The 18,186-nt window shown below is 37.7% G+C and overlaps 1 protein-coding gene across 1 annotated transcript in view; it reads right to left on the bottom strand.

Moving 5' to 3' along the window:
• Positions 1–18,186, bottom strand: part of CHRNA5 (cholinergic receptor nicotinic alpha 5 subunit) — a 1,051,294-nt gene that overhangs the window by 104,354 nt on the left and 928,754 nt on the right. Inside the window, exon 5 of the mRNA XM_044077847.1 lies at positions 17,129–17,957. Within this exon, the coding sequence (XP_043933782.1) occupies positions 17,129–17,957 (829 nt within the window). The remainder of the gene's footprint in view (positions 1–17,128; positions 17,958–18,186) is intronic.

The raw sequence follows: 18,186 nt of genomic DNA, 5'->3' as shown, positions 1-18,186 counted from the left end.
ATAATGTAGAGCTTGTAAGCCAGCCCAATGGGGAATACTCGTATATAATGCCTTTACATCCAGGGTGCACATTAGCCAACCTGGTTCCAATTGGGTGTTAGATGCTATTTGAAGAAATTGTGTTGTGTCTTGCATCCTAGCTCTGACCGAGGTCAGTAAAGGTTTTAAATACTTAGTTAGAAATGCTGACAAAGGTTCGGTCAAAGAGCCTATACCCGACACAATGGATCTACCTGGAGGCTGAGAAAGTGATTTATGAATTTTTGGAAGTAAATAAAGTATTTGTTTCTGCGGATCAGTAACAGTGAGATGATTCAGAGTGCCGCTGTTAATAATGCCTTCCTCTGCTGCTTGGCTTAGAAATGTGTCAATCTCCTTCTTAAATACAGGAGTGGGGTCTATGGACATTGACATATAACATCTGGTGTTTGTTAATTGTCCCCTGCCCTCATTTAGGTAATATCCCATATTCATGACAACCACAGCCCCTCCTTTATCAGCTGGTAAGATGACTATGTTGTGGTTGTTTCTAAGTTGTTCTAATGCAGTCATTTCAGAAGATGAAAGGTTCTGACCCAGAATGCATGATTCCCTATGTGGAAAGTGTAGGTCTCTAAGAGCCGTTTGTAGAAATATAGAAACATGCTTGTTCATGGGTAGTTGAAATCCGGATTTGTGAAACCTGAATTCTTCAGATCTTTGAGAGTTATTGTCTGAAAAAAATAGTTTGAGATTAAGTCTATGACAAAAAGACAAAACATCAGTAACTATATTGTATTCAACAGCAAAGAATCCAGGTACAAATCCAAGGCCTTTATTCAGTAATTGAGTTTGTTCATTGGTAAGTATTACATCAGATAGATTAAGCACATTCTGAGCAGCATTATAAGTTAGTTCAGCAGTGTCTGTAACAAGCCTTCAACTGATTTTATTCTTATCCCCATGTTTGTGTTTGCGACGCCCCCGCCACTTCCATCCACATCTAAAGGGTGTGGTGCATTCGATTTTTTACGGCTAGGTGATTCCTTGGTACTGACACTGTCATTGTCCATAAAGGAGGATTCCTCCCCTGATGTACTTAAGTAAGAATTGTTCGTTCTCTTTAGGATGGATCTAGGTCTCTTTCTGGATGTGTTATTAGTAACAACTCTATTGGTATCTGAGAATCTTACCGTTCTTGAAAAATCAAAAGGACGACCCCTTTGATAATCAGTGATGTCTCTATTAAATTTTTTAATCTTCCTATCACAGGTCTGTTTTTCATAGGTAGCCAACTCTTTTGATAGCTTATTCACAGAAACTGCATACAATGATAGGGACTCATATTTTTTACAATCCTCACATAGGGCTTTCACCTCAGTTAGATTGACGTCCACCATCCTTTCATAATAGGATGTTAGAATGTTGACAAACATCATAGAAGCCTGTTGTAGATCTGAGTTCCACTCCTTAGTCTATCTTCCGATCTACCAACTAATGGTTGAAGACGAACTCTAAGGCCTCTAGGTGCTATTTCCCTATTCATGTATGCTCTAAACAGTCTAAGGTGCCAAATGTTGGCACGTAAATTTTTCAGGTCCTTACCTAATTTATTAAACACCATATTACATCCATTTAAAGGATCAGTGTTGGAGCCATTCTGATTATTGCCTGGTATGATGTCTATGCCAAAAACTCCAATATCATCCCTCTCGGCACATAATCCATTGAGAATGCTCTCCAGATCCATACTTTAAAGATTGATTCAAATATCAATGCCCCTGATTATAGGCCAAAAAGGGGCTTATACTTAAGTAGAGTTGGCTCACTATGAAAACTGAATACACAATGATATAACAAATTATAATATATAGAAGCAACACCGAATTATCAAGGGATGCCTGAAGTTATTCTGTATGATATATATAAAAGATTTGTTCTGAACAGATACCAAAGAGTTGTCACAAAAGGTCCCCTATTTATAAGGGCCAAAAAGTTGAAATGACCAAGATCAATCCACTAATTAACATACCCAAAAGTGTGGTTTGTATAAAAACTATGAACACTAACCATAGAGATAGCAAGTCATTCAAAATGACATCACTATTTGTAAATAATAAATTCAAGGGATAAGTATTAACGATAGCCCAAATCTCTTGTTCTTGATGCTATCCAATGCTAAGTCTGCCGATAAACAGCAAATTTCGATAATACTATAAATAACATTGGTATTTTTAGAGCCACTGCCCTAATATATATAGTGTTCAAACATGTGTCAATATTGAATACCTCCTGTAAATACCAATAGCGTTGGATAAACCCATGAAATATTATAATTCCAGTGGGCAATAGTAGCTATACATGTGGTACGTTGTCCAGAAAAATTAATAAATATGGTTAGTTATTGACATATGATGATATGATTATTTTTCCTGCATAGTTACATGCTGCCCAATATTCATTAACAAAAAAGTTTGGTTTAAATTAATATGAACATGAAAAGAGTCCCTTATTTAGCTGCTTACATAAATATGGTAAGCCACATGAAATCTGGTATCTGTATAAATCCTAGTACCATTCATGTATTGTTCCAAACTCAATTGTATTTAAGTATATAGGTCATATAGTCAAACGTAATGCAGGAAAACCCTCTCCAAAAGGTCAAAACTATCACCAATGTTACGCTAAAATGGATACAGACCCAAGTCTTGATCCTAATACCATTCATATGTTATTCCAAGCTCAGTTGTTGTACAGTATATATACCATATAGTCAAACCTAATGCAAGAAAACCCTCTCCAAAAGGTCAAAAATATAACCAATGTAGCCCTAAAATGGATCTAGACCTTATTTCGACATCAGGACGTTAACAATAATATCTGATATTTCTAAGAAGTATTGGTTATTTCAAGTATATATACGTTTGCTTAATATTCCTGGGCAACCAACTTGCCCTGCATGCAATGGGAAAGAAACACAATTTACATGCGAGTTCAAAATCATCCACTTCAATATCACTGCAAAATGTGTTTTAAGTGATTGAAACATATAAATTGTAACTCGCAAAACACTGTAGACCCCACTCCTGTATTTAAGAAGGAGACTGACACATTTCTAAGCCAAGCAGCAGAGGAAGGCATTATTAACAGCGGCACTCTGAATCATCTCACTGTTACTGATCCGCAGAAACAAATACTTTATTTACTTCCAAAAATTCATAAATCACTTTCTCAGCCTCCAGGTAGACCCATTGTGTCAGGTATAGGCACTTTGACCAAACCTTTGTCAGCATTTCTAACTAAGTATTTAAAACCTTTACTGACCTCGGTAAGAGCTAGGATTCAAGACACAACACAATTTCTTCAAATAATATCTAACACCCAATTGGAAGCAGGTTGGCTAATGTGCACACTGGATGTAAAGGCATTATATACGAGTATTCCCCATTGGGCTGGCTTACAAGCTCTACATTATTGGTTGGAACATGCTTCCTTATACCCCCCTGGATTTAACATGCTATTGGTATGCATGGCAGAGCATGTTTTGAATAAAAATGTCTTTTACTTCCAGGGTGAATGCTACTGGCAATTGTAGGGCACTGCCATGGGAGCTTCCTTTGCTCCCATATATGCGGACCTTTTTATGGCCTATTTCGAGGCATGCATGATCTATGATCCCCTTCACAACCTTTATCAAGTTGAGATAGATATCTGGCGTAGGTATTTGGATGATTGCTGGATGGTGTGGTGGGCAGATGAGGCATATTTGCAGGAATTTCTGGAATATCTTAATGATAATTTGTGGGGTATCGAGTTTAATTTAACATCACATTATGACACCATTAGTTTTTTGGATGTCACAGTTTATAGGAATGAGGATCATACTCTCAGTACTAAGACCTTTAGAAAATATCCTCAGTATAATACCCTGCTCCATGCATCTAGTATGCACCCCCGCCACACCATCCGCAACATCCCCAAGTCACAATTCATGCGTATTAAAAGAATCAGTTAATCTGAACAGGATTTTGAACAAGCCAGACTAGACTTGTATAAAAGGTTTTTGAATAGGGGATATAGGGAATCAGATATTGCTAAAGCTAGTGAATGGAGTATTGCTCAGGATAGAAGCACATTGTTGGAGTACAAAAAACGTGGGACCACACAAGAAAGTCCAACTCTTAGGTTTGTGACTACTTATGGACGTAACCATAATGTTATCAGGGATGTATTAGATACTCATTGGAATATACTTCTGGCCAATGATGAACTCAGGAAATATTTCGGCACCAAATGCCAATTCTCCTATAGACGTGGAAAAACATTGAGTGCTCTTTTTTCGCAATTTAAGCATAAGGAGAGTGGGGAGCAGTATATCAACAAATGACCATGACTGGGGATAAACTATTGGGCATGTTCCCATGTGGACATTGTGGGTCATGCCAATTTGTGAGCAAATTGAAACAATTCACCAGTGCTAACACTAGCAGAGTATATGATTTATGGGTTTTTGGAAATTGTGGTAGCAGTTGGATAGTCTATTTAGCCACATGCAAATGCTCAGCTTTTTATGTTGGCTAAACCTCCCGTTCACTGAGAATCAGGATGTCGGAACACAGAAGTGATATCCGTAACAAAAGAGAAACTAATGCTCTATATAGACACACCATTAAACATGCCAATGCAGAGTTCAGGTTTACGGTTACTGATAAAATAATAGGGACAGAAGTAACCAACAGGGTTGGCACACAATTCTTAACCATAAAGAAAAATATTGGATCATTAACCTAGGGGCATTATTTTCTCCAGGACTTAATGACCATCTTTGAAGGACTTTACGCATGCGTATGCCCATTTTGTTGACTCTTATGTATGTGTGTAGTATTTGACATATACATTATATATCATTTATATATAACATACTCATATACTTTTGTTTGGTTTATATTATTTCAGTTATTGTACTCATGTATAAACAGATGTATATAAGTGCATGCTTTCCTGAGGCATATGCAGGACACCACAGTTGGTTATACTTCTTTTTTGCTTGTTGTTAGATATATCAAAACATTCTATTGAACACATTTTGTATCGACTGCATGTTTATGTACTTATATATGTGTATATATATATATATATATATATATATATATATATATATATATATATATATATATGTATTCATACATATATATTTTCATATATAGGTGGACTACCATTTGTATTAATAATGTTTTCATATGTATTTTTTACACATGCATAATTATCAATATCTAAATGTGATTTCTGCATTGTAAACTTCTTTTAGTTTTTTTCTTTTGGGCTGAACCATGTTTTCCATTGGTTGGGGGTGGGTATATATAACCTAATCAGCAATATGTTTGTGATTTTATTTCACTGAGGAAGGCTGGGTAGCCGAAACTGGTCTACATACGCATTTATACCTAACCTCATGAGCTTTTCAGCAATGTCCAAGTAGGGCATTGTGTCAAATGCCTTGGCCAGGTCAAGGTAAGCAGTGTGAACCATTTTGCCATCATCTATTGCTTTGATGACCTTCTCAAAGAAATACACCAAGTTGAGTAGGTGTGACCTGCCCTTGATGAAACCAAACTGGGTTGGGTCCAGTGTCTGGAGGTTTACTATATCATTACTGATAATTTCCATGATAATTCTTTCCATAGCTTTGCATATAAGATTAGTGAGACTTATAGGTCTGTAGTTTCCAGGGTCTGCAGATGGCCCATCTTTCTGCAGAGGGATGACTGTTGCTGTTCTCCATTCATAAGGCATGAAGCCTGTTTGAAGGCTACCGTTGAATAGCAATTCCAGAGGGCCTAATAGGTCATGTTTCATCCTATTTGGAAGGCATTATGGGATATTGTTTGGGCACATTGACGCAGTGTTCTTGGCTTTAGAGAGAGCATTAAGGACCTGTTCTCTGGTGATAGCAGGGGGAGTTATATTTGATGGTATTTCCTGAGGGAAAGAGAGGGGTAATGTTGGAGCTCAATTTGTTGGCCAGTAGGCTTGTTATTTCTTCTGGCTCAGTATAGGTGGCTCAATTTACAATGAGCTCTGCACACAGTTCTGTATTGCCTTTAAGGTTGTGGACATAGCTAAAGAATACCTTTTGTCCTTGGCCTGGGAGGCCAAATTTACTCCAAATTTGGGTTTGGTAGACTTTGTCTTCTGAGTTGTTTGTTTACTTAGATGAGAGGGCTTTTATCCTGCTGGGTGCTGAACCTCCTAATTTTTGCCATGATTTTCTTCCCTCTGTTATACAGCCTGATGATTTTGAAATTCCACCAGGGTGGCTTGTTTTTTGAGTTAGTTCTGCACTTTTTCCTGGTGGATACAGCTGCCTGTATGAAGCTATTAACATGCTTGTATAGCATTTCTGTGAACAGTTCTGTATAGGTAACAGTGTTCTCAGGGATTATCGGGCCTTAAAATTTTGCCAGGTTATCACATAATACCAAGAAGTTAGCCTCAGAGTAGTTCCTGAATATTCCAGGGATAGCTAGAGGTCCAGGCTTTATTTTTATTTCAAAGGAGACCATTTTGTGCTCTAACATTACCAGGGATGACATTACACTATGGGGTGTGCAGCACTCTCCCATATTAGTGAGGACCAGATCCAATATGGTTGCACCACTGGTTGGTGTACTGAAAATCTGGTCCAGGGAATTTGTGTTTACAAAATCTAGAAATCTCCATGCCTGTACGTTTGGTGTCATATAGGATTCCCAGTTAATATTGGGGTAATTAAAGTCATCAATGAATAAGTTTAAATACACGGTATGTTCCTGGGTCATAGAGGGGGATCTATAGCTTGCAAAGAATGGTACTGGATTTTGCCTATATTAATTTGAACATGATCAAGTGCATTGTCCTGTCTGGCCAGCTTTGAGGTATATTTATTTTTGATGTAAATCAAGACACCTCCACCTTTACTTCATGTCTGTGTAATATTTGGTCAAAATGTGTGGAAGCTATTATAATCTAGCACTGTCATTCTGCTCTCCGTGGCTTTGAACCATGTCTCAGTGACCACATAGACATCAGCATTCTCTAGGGTGAAGAGAGCTTTTAGAGAGTGGAGTTTTTTGTTTAGACTCCTAGAACTGAGCAGTAATACCTTTAGATTTTCTTGGTTTTGATTTGCTATGTTGGAAGTACTTTCAGTTTAGCATTGTCTTAGCTAATATTTGAAAGCCCAGAGGGGAAAAGTGTAGATCATTCCTGGCAAAGCAGCATGGTCTGTTGACCATCTCCTTCCATGCTGTCAAATATTGCACCCCATTAGAATGACACCAGAAACTAAGCCAATTGTTAAAGTCAGTTATCTTCTGTTCATATTGTGGCATTGCCCTTGGAGAAGGTAAAGTGCTGCTCAATGCTAGGTCCATATCAGCCAGGGACACACAATTCAAGAGTTCCATGATATCTTTCTTCATATAGTCTAGGGAGATATGTCTAAGGTCACTTACACACACATGGACTGTGACTGAATCATACTGGTACTTGTGGTCCAATGACCTGAGTGCATGTGTAATGGGGTGAATCCTAGTCCCTGATAAGCAACTAACCATTTCTTTTTCCTTACTCATCCTGTTGAAAGGGACATCAGTGTGTCTCATGACGGAGTCTCCAATGATCAGAACATTGGATTGTGTGGTGGCTTGCCTTAATGGATTAGAAGTAGAGGCTCCATGTGATGTGGCTGTATGTGTTGATGTGGGTGTTGTTTGGAAAGTGTGCATTCGAGGCTGCTGAGGGCATTTGTATATGTTCTTTGTCTAGAAGGTCTTGAGGGTTTAGGTAGATTACATTTAAGTGCCTCAGCATATGTGGATCTATATATCTGCTTTGAATTGTGTGTGAAGGGTGCAGCGTGTGTACTACTGACAACGTTATTGACATTAGGAGTACTTTTATGTGAGAGCTTTGCCTCCAGTGACATTGTGTAAATGCATCGCTCACGTACCATATCAGCTTGTTTGACGATTAACTGATTGTTAGTAAATATGAGGCAATTTCTACATTGCCTCAGGATGCCCATATCCACCAAGCTGGTAATGGAGATAGTGTGAAAGTTCATATCCATGGCAACAGACCCTTTTTTATTGATTACACAGTTGGAGTGAGAATATGAAGCAATGCCAGGAGTATATGGTTTGCAACTCTGGGGATAGTGCTCATCACTGTAAACTAGGAGGAAAAATGTCACTCAAGATGCGTAAATCTATACAGGGCACTGCCAAACACTTGAGGGGAAACTAATAAATAGACCCTGAAAATTTAAGGATGAAATATTTAGGCAGATATTCCAAAGTGAGAAACAAATCAAGCAGTAGCTACTGAAAACAAAGTATTAGTTTGTCAAGAATGATTAAAAGAGGGGAGCTGCATAAATGGCTACTGCCTAGCTACTACTAGTGCTGGTCTCACCACAGCTTCATGCTGCTGGGATACAATGCTCATTTTCTTCTTTTCTTACCAGAAGTAAAACATTAGCACTAATCCCAAGATGAGAAGCAGGCCACAGCCTGTTTGGTGATCCACAGTCTTGTCCCAGATGATGCAAGGGTCCGTAAGCTTGTTGTAGCCTTTTCCTGGTAGATGCCTTGAATAGCAAGCAGACTGATTAGAAACATCAATAAAGACACTCATTGCCCAACCAGAAACAGTGAAAAATCAGTGCACTCTGCTACTTCTCTCACCAGGAGCAGAATATAACCACAGATTCCAAGCTGTCACCTATAAAGCAGTTATTAGGCTTTCTGGTGATCAGCAGTCTCCAGGAAATATTGTCCCTGTGCTCCTTCTCTCACCAGGAGAAAACAGAAGCACTAATCCCAAGATGACTATCGAGAGGCAGAATGTGGGGTCTCCAATAATTGGTGGTCTGCAACAGATGTTTCAGATTTTAAATGTAAGATGGGTAAAAATAGGTTAATATACTAAGGACAGCAGTGTGCACTAAACAGTTAGATATGAAAGAGGGGGTAACTTAAGCTTTAGCTGTCTAAGTAGAGAGCCACTAATTTTAAAAGAGCAAGATAGATTAAAAGGCGGTGGACACTTTTATATGCTAGTTCTATGGAATACAGTGGGCGGGCGAATAAATTTAAATAGTTGAAGGGGAGTGATTTCACAAAATGATAATTTTGTGCTTACTCACAATAGCCCATGAAAGGGGATAGGGAAGGATATATGTGGTCAAATTAATTAAGAGGCAGGCAACTAGAAAGGCAGTTGAGTTTAAGAACACAACAAGCACCAGGCTGGGACGGTGGGAAAAAATTTCTGTGTGTCTCACAACAGACAGAACTGTGTTAATATGCAATTAAAAGCAGAATACAAGTAAAAGGCAATGTAAAAAAAACAAAAAAAACAAACAAAAAAAACAAATCAGAATATACAAAATAGAAGATGGTAATAAAGTAATACAAAATACAAGTAAGCAACAGCAAACTAACCTTTCCCTCACTGCAAGTTGTGGCAGAGTCTGGGTGCTAGACAGATAGGAATGGATTACTCTGGAGGGCCTCTGCGTTAGCTCCAAAAGTTTACTTCAGCAACATTGAGTCTCTCCTCTCTTGTTGTGTAACCTTTTATGATGCACAGTCAGGATTGCAGGAAAACAAGATTGTATATGTCATGAGGAAAACTCTTTGTGTAGTTACAGATTATTGACGTGCGTCGTTAAAGAAACCACCTGTGGCACTTTTTCATTAGGAATAAAAGTCCTGGAATACCACTCTATCTAGAACATCCATAGGACTACTACTACTCGCTATGAAGGTTCTAGGGCTGATAATCTAGAACTTCCCCCAAGAACACTGCTCTCCAAGAATCTCTTCTAGTCCTGATTTGGCTGTTTTCATTGTAATACCCAGTCAACTAAAATGCCTGGTGAATGCCACCTGAAATGCTAACCCTAGGGCTATGTACTGTTTAAAGGAGTTTGAGAAATCAGGGCACTTAAAGATTCTCTTTAAATTATATTGCATAGCCTTTACAAGTCACCTGCTCAATCCATTTGTCTGAAAATGTCTTGAGATCTTGTCATAAAATGATGAAGCCTCCTTTTCACCTGTGTAGAGGTTCAGAATGGGGGGGGGGGTAGAGGGAGAAACTGAGTCTGTGTAACATTGACTCCCTATCCATTTCAAATTGATTTTCTGTAATCCAGCATGTACTTTTACACTTCTGAGGATATTGCTGATAATAAAAGTTTCATGGAAAAAACAGATGTGGTAGTACTTCCCTTATGCATGCAAACTGTCTGCAGCAAGGGTTGGCAGGGTTCAAGTAAGTACATGACAAACTGCACATTGTGTATGGACATGGGGTATAGGGATACACCATGTGAAAAACCCCTCTGTCATCTGAATGACACCATACTAGGATGACCCCACCACTTCTCCACGGAATTAAGAAAAGAGAACAGGGCACCGAAAATGGCAGATGGTAGGTGGGATTAAACACACATATGAAAAAAGTTGATGTTTTAATGGAAACACTCTGAAAGACTGCAGATGTGGCTTTACACTTTCCTTCCATATCTACTAGCATATCATCACACCCTTCTTTCATTAGCTGGTTTAATCAAAAAATGCATCCTTAACAACCGTTACCTACAGCAGTCCCTATTAAGCATCATTTGAATAAGTTTTATAAAGGTGAGCACATCTACTGATTGCAGTTCTCATAATAATATCCATTAAATCACAGGGCCCCAGGGTCGTGGGAATTTTTACTTCATCAACAGTGGAAGTTACTTTACCCAGGTTATCCTTAGATGAGCTATCTGCCAAGAGCTGCAGAATAAAGATCTAACCTAAAACAGATGTTTGATTGCATCACTGATGAATTAAATAATCATACTAGCTGTAACAAATGCTGTAGGCATACTGTCTTAACAGAACCTTTGGCTTTTATTTATTTATTTTTTTAATTTGGTGTACACTTTAATGCTACAGTTTTCTTATGAAACAGATTTTAGTTGAGTTAAAATCAATGCATGCCATATTAAATTGTCATTATTTAGGGTTTTATGTGTCATATTAGCTTTTTTATGGGTTTAATATGAATAATCACATGCCACTAAAAACTTGACACCCAATTAACTGAAGCTAAAATGTTAAGTCCTTGGATAGATGCACACTCAAAATAGTGACATTACCAACATTGTACAGCACAATATTTTTCCCAGGGTGCTGTGGAGGGGCCAGTCCCCACTCACCTGATCTCTATATATACCTGCTTGAAGGCTGCACAATGCAGAGAAGAGGGAAATACAAAACCAAAACTCACCTTATCCTCTTATTTGGTCTCCCATAACTATAAACATAGCAGTCAGCGCGTGACATACTGCCTCTGATACACTGAAACTTTGATGACAAGAAACTAACACCATGCAATATTTCAGTTTTGACATTCAGAAAACCACTCTTTTTGGCAAGGGAAATCAGTAAATTATTAGCATCCGTGTCATTTACTGGAGATAAAGTACATTTTTTGGAGACTCTCAATAGGAATGCTGTCAGACTAGACATAACTTCAAAAATACATTGGGTTTACACATATCTTAAAAAACAAACACAAAAAACTTGTACATTGAAGAAACTTTCAGTATGTTCACTCGAACACAAATAAGATTTGGATCATGATCTGGTAGTCTTGATTACAGAAACTTGAGGCTTACTAATAGGGCTTTTCTTCTGAACACATTCTTGCTCTCTCATATCTTAGATGTAGCTATAACAACAGAGACATGGTTGAGAGATGAGATGTGGTTTCTGGTATTTGAAAACGATGTCTTTCATTGTCGTAGGTATGAAACCACAGGTGACTGAAAAGGCATTACAATGCTGGTAAAAGCACACATCGATGTGATTGAGTCTCACCCATTTAATAATAAGGCTGACATAGCTGACTGCTTGTGTGTGACTATTAAGGATAGTAGTACATTTTTCCCATTGACAAGCATTTATAGAATCCCAAGATGAAACATATGAGACTTAAAAGAACTTACAAATGTCATATAGTTATTAAATGCACAGAATATATGAATCTCTCAGTAACAAAGCATGGGGGGGGGGTGGCTACAGTAGTACAAGAGGAATGAGGAAGGTTTTTAGTATGTTTTTGTTGGAAAAATTACCATAGACAAAATTTTAATGAACATGAGACAACGACATTTTGGAAACACTGTAGATATTAAAGAGAGCAGTTGTTAACTTCTACTACTTCTGTCCAGACTATGACCCTTTGTGTGTTATAGGATCTGTAGTTATACCGGTACTTTCAAACACAAATCTTCATCTGTTATTCTAGGTATAATGTGACTAAAAACTTAATGAAAGGTAAGTAATATCTGAAAACTATCCCCTGGAAGAAATTGTATAAAGAGAAAGACACAAACAGGGAGTGAACCATCCTGAAAGCTTGCATTTGGGTGTTTTAAAGGAAAGGAGGCAAACTAGGTTAGAGAAGAGTTACTTCCAGTTAAGTGGAAATGCAGGCAAACAGACTAAAAACCCTCATTAAGTATAGAAATAAGCTTAAGAAAAGTAGGCAAGAGAAAGTATATGAAGGCTAAAATAAATTATTTAATAAAAGGATCAAAAATAGCATAAAAAGACAGGAGTAAGACTATGAGAAACACTTAGTTAACAACATGGACAACTAAAAGGCTTTCTCTAAATATGTCAGAAAGGATATAGACTCAGGGCCTTTGAATGATTCCTTCATTGATAATGTTGTGAAAATTATGGAGACCAAAGATATTGCTAGCCTGTTTATTAACGTCTATATAACTCAAGAGATCAAAAGAATCAAAGTTAACTAAGGCAGATCAGGCAGATGAGAAGGTAATGGAAATTTACATTAAAACACTTCTAGGAGTATGTCTGGCACGTATGGCATCCCAATAAGAGATTTAAAATAATTGAAAAATCCTGGAAAACCTCTAAAAACATTTGCAGATCATGTTATGAGTTTGCTGAGATACCAAAAGATAGGAAATTCACTATCATTAAACTAATATACAAATGCAGGGACCATGATATATCATTAATAGCTGCAGACACAGGAAGAGTAATAGAGGTGCTAGTTGCAAACAATTTACTAGAAGAGAGAGAATTAATTTGGAGAAAATTTTCTACATACCCCCACCCATAGAGAGCACATGGATGGGTGGATGTGTTGTGCAATGTGCACTGGTGTTCCCCTGTCCCTCACTTCTGCAAAGGGGTGATGTCAGCAGGACTACCCCCACCCACCCACAGGAGGCACTGTGCCATTGTTTCCCCAGTCACCAACAAAGTATATCTAAATCAGTTTCCCCTTCTTTGATCTAGGATGGGCTTACCCATCTTCTTCACTGTCAAGACGCCATGCTGCTAAATGAAGCCAGGTCAACTTGGCCTTACTCAAGACTTTATCCATCTATTGCCCCAGTGCAGGATGAGTTCATGTCACCTGGTTCCCGCGATGCCATGCACTTGCCATACCCTAGCAGCAGTATGCAGTGCATGCTGATATATTTGCAGCATGGCACTGGTAACTTGGAATAGAAATCATCTGGAGATGTGGAGGGCCTATAACATACATGGTGAAAATTAACCCAATTCTTTCATTAATAGCAGGTTTATCAGTCAGAACTAGATCAAGAATTTAAGTTAATCTCATACTTTTAGAGAGAAGTTGGTTCAGTCCACACTGTAATACAAAATCAAATTATATTTCATAAGTTGCTTTTGGAGAAAGAGTTGCCCAAAAAATAGTACAATGTTTTTCACTGGTAAGTTATGATTTAAACTGGTGAGGTAAACCCAGTTTTTAATTGCATCCATACTGGGACTATGACATAGAACAATTCTAAGGGTTAACTTGATAAAGGATCAAAAAACCTGAACAAGTATGCATTCTATGTTATTAATTGAATTCACATTGAAAAACTGAATATTGCTATGAATCCATAATATTACTCTGCTCTGAGGCATCCATGTTTTATGCAGTTTGGAATTTGTAGCACTGACATGTTCCAGGATTCCACAGTTGCTACTACAGTGTTGTTATGTTCAGTAACTGTACCGACCAATTCATCAAACTTGCTGCACAGACTGTGCACTGCTGTAAAAACATTTCAAACTTGTATCATTTCTTCTGTAGGCTGAGTAACTAGAAGTTGATGTGTTGGATTGTCTACAAATGTTTTTGGATATTTCTTAATTTTTTTATAATACAAAACAGTCACATATTGACCAAGATGAGCTTTGACTGCAGAAAATATGTGATCATATCTACAGCATTCCCAGTAGTGAACAGGTTTTATGTTGTACACATACCTGTACAAAGCTGCATTAACCATCTATTGAAAATGCAAGCTTTGCTAAGTAAGTAGTCATTCCAGCATGGAGATGGTATTATTTCACTGAGTATAAGGCTAATAGAAGCTTCTTCAAGCATTTTTATTATTACTAGAATGGCAGTCTTCGTATGGTTAAAGTGGTGTTGACGTCAAGTCATTGGTTCCTGTACAGGCTAATATCTGATTGTAATGCATCTTTTCATGAAGCAGTTTTGGTATCATATTTTACATCTAATACTTTTTAACCAGCTAGAGATTCATAGTAATATGGTTCTTGTTTAGGCCATTTATGCTTCTACTTGCAGGTTTACGCACATAATCACTCAGGGCTAACACTTTTTTGGAAATAGATAAGTAAGATGCAGCTGAAGGCATATTTTTTGAATTTCTAGTGCCATCTCCTGCACTGCACATCCTTTGTATTTTTTTTTTATGAAACAAATTTCCCATCATCAGAAGCAGCATTAATAATATTTCTGCTTTGTCTTAACTTTTGTGTCCACTGTGGCGTCATGAATGCAATAAATGCAAATTTGCTCAGGATAAGCATCAATTGTGGCTTGTGCAGATAGTATATCATCACATGATATGGGACTGCTCACATTGGTCAGCCCGACTATTGTTTCTTTACTTAAAATTGTAACATCATCAGGACAGTGCCTGGAAGAGTCTGGCACTTTCGTATGGCTTGGACTACACAAAAACTGCAGCTTTGAGTACTATCATTTCTGGATAAAAGTTTTGATATACATCCTGTTTACAATCTGATGTATATAGCAGCTGGGAAATACAACGTTTACGTGTATCTGAATGCATGCTAAAGAGAGAATGTGTGTCCAAACTGACTGCAACTGGATGCAATTATTTCCTTCCTTTTTCCGTTTTGTAGAAACTTTTGAGTGGGTTACCGCTGGGTTATAATGTGTGTTATGTTATTCAGCCCTTTCTTAGAACTACAAGACTCAGTTTATTGTAGGGAACTGGGTTTGTAAGGTGAATTTGTACCATCCCAACTGACAGTAAACCACAAACTAACAAATTCAGTATGAGAACTTACTGCTGAAAAAGTATACCAAGAATAAGAATGCTTTGGCCCCAAAATATGAAAGACTTCCTTTAATTTAATACTTATTGCAAAAAATAATATCAGGTGATATGTACTTAGTACAGACCCACAGTAATAACATTCAGTGAGATATTTATTTTTAAGTAGGTCTTCCAACATGTAAGAAATAAATGAATCCATTACAATTTATTATGTATTACAAGTCAAATAATGCTAATACTGTAACAGTAATTGGGGTATATTTTAGTTAGGTTGTAAGTAAAAGATCAACACAGAACTTAATAGTAAAACCATCAAATTCAGAAGATATCAGTAAAGGCTTATACAATATCTATGGAAAATCTTAGTGATTCAACAAGATTTACACAGAAGTAAAGGTGATACTATAGAGGGTCTTACACCAGTTTTCAGTTTAGGGTCATAGGGGAATATCTGTGACTTTCTTGCCTATTTCAGGTTATGAGTTGAAGAGTTTTTCTGGATAACAAGCATCTAGCTTGAAAAGGATTCAGCTTATTTATGCTACATTGAATAATTACTTGCCATGTATGGCACAAGAGTCAATAATGTATAGATTTCCAGCAAGGTATTTAGATAAATGCAGCACTATGTTGCCTATTTTTCTATAATCTAGCATTAATACATTACTACATGCATTTTTCTGAAGTATGCAATAAAAAAGCTTGTCTTCCCTTATGGAAGTGTTTTCTTTTCTTCACAAATGTCACCGTTGTGCCTGCCAACAACCTAGCCTCTTCCCTCTATCTACTCATTCATTCTCTGCTTCACCTGTATGGGTGCTGGAGAAAAAAGCTGAGCAGTGAGAGAGCTGTCATCTAGGTAACCATGAGGAGTAGATGATTTTTCCCACTGGTCTATGGAGTTCCATGCTGTAGTCCAAGTGAACAGATGTTCCATTTATTTATTTATTTATTTATTTATTTTTATTTAACATTTGTTTACTGGAAAAGTCCAAATGGGACAGAGCTTATTTTCAGTGGAGGCCCAGGGAGAAATGCTTCAGATGGATGTCTTTGGAATGCAGGAGGAAACCGAAGCACCCGAAGAAACTTAAATGAACACAGGGAGGACATGTAGACTGTACACAGAAGGCACCCCAGCTGAGAATCAAACCGGAGTACCTCTTGCTGTGAGGTGTCAACACTAACAGCTGCACCACCCATTCTGCTTTCTGACCATGTCCTATACTTGTTATAGCATGTATTTTGCTTAGTGGGTGCTCATTCCTGGCTGTCATGCTGCACTTAGTGGGACACCTGGCCATTATCAGATGTCAGTCCTCCAGCCTACCCAACTGCCATCCATTTCCCCAGCATGGGCAAGCCAGTACCAGTCACTCACTCCCATACCTCTCCATGGTCTCCTCTAGTGCCTGGGCTGTTAATCACAGGTTGTCTGAATAATAGTCAGGCTTTATCTGTTTTTGCCATGGAGCTGTCTAGAAGTATAACATTTTATTTTTTTTTTACTGACAGTGCAGGTCATGGGCACACAAGTTACCCATAAAGAAACACAATGCTAGATATCCTCCTTATAGATGCCTCTTTTTTTTCCACTTCTCCCTTCTTTCACAAGTGAATTAGAATGCTGACTAATGTATTGGGAAATGTAATAAATTACAAAAAACTGTTAAATGTACAGTTTAGAAAAAACACACAAATGAAGATGAGTCTTACCTCACGCACATCATGCTCTTTCATCACATGTCTAGTGATATATCGAATAGACTCCAGTGCTGCTTCCAGTGTATTTCTGTTCTCCGATATAAACACAGCATTAGTTTCTTCTCTCCTTGTGAAATATCTATCCACATGACTCCTCATGCACAGGATTTTGGGAAGTTTATGAAGGAATATCCTTCGGACCCAAGGTGCCATAGCATTGTGGGTGGAGGAGGAACGGTGATGGATATTTATGGCAAACACAGTGATTACAATAGATAATGTTACAAAAATCATTGTAAAAACTAAGTACTCTCCAATAAGTGGTATAACCTTGGAAGAAGATGGAATTATTTCTTCGATAACAAGGAGAAACACAGTGAGAGAAACAAGTACTGATGTACATAGAGATATTTTCTCACCTTGATTGGATGGAAGATAGAAAACAAGAACTGTTAAGAATGAGAGACCTATGCATGGGATAATTAAAAACAATGTGTAGAAGAGCGGCAGTCGCCTAATTATGAAGGAGTATGTGATGAAGGGATACCAGCAGCAGCCATCAGTTCTGTTGCCTTTGCTTCCTGTGGCTGTCACTATTTCCCATTCTCCATTGTCAAAGAAATCTCTTTTGTCAACATGGTAATCTTCCAAGATAATGTCTACTTGGGATCCATCATATGTCCAGGAGCCAAATTTCATTGAGCAGTTCTGAAGGTCAAAAGGAAAGAATGTAACATCGATAGTGCAAGAGCTTTTGTAGTTTGCTGGAGGAGTCCATGATATTGTGCCATCAAACTTGACTACAGTTTTTGTAATGGAGCCTTCAAAACGGCCATCTGCACTGTTAAAAAGCAGAAAAGCATTAATATCTCTAATTTTGTATTTTATAAAATATATTTTACTTGCATTTATCTTATTTGCATTTTTTACCCAGATAATCCAGTGGGGATTTCTGCCCCATTTCAGTAGAGGTCCTGAGAGATAAGTACCACGTTAAAACAGTATAACACTAAAGTGTATTATACAATAATATATTTCTCAAGAGATAACATTGTACATATTGTCTAGTA

Source organism: Protopterus annectens, chromosome 7.part0 (assembly GCF_019279795.1).
Source record: "Protopterus annectens isolate FY-2018-M chromosome 7.part0, PAN1.0, whole genome shotgun sequence".
Taxonomy (NCBI): Eukaryota; Metazoa; Chordata; order Ceratodontiformes; family Protopteridae; genus Protopterus; species Protopterus annectens.
This window is presented reverse-complemented; position numbering and strand designations above follow the sequence as displayed.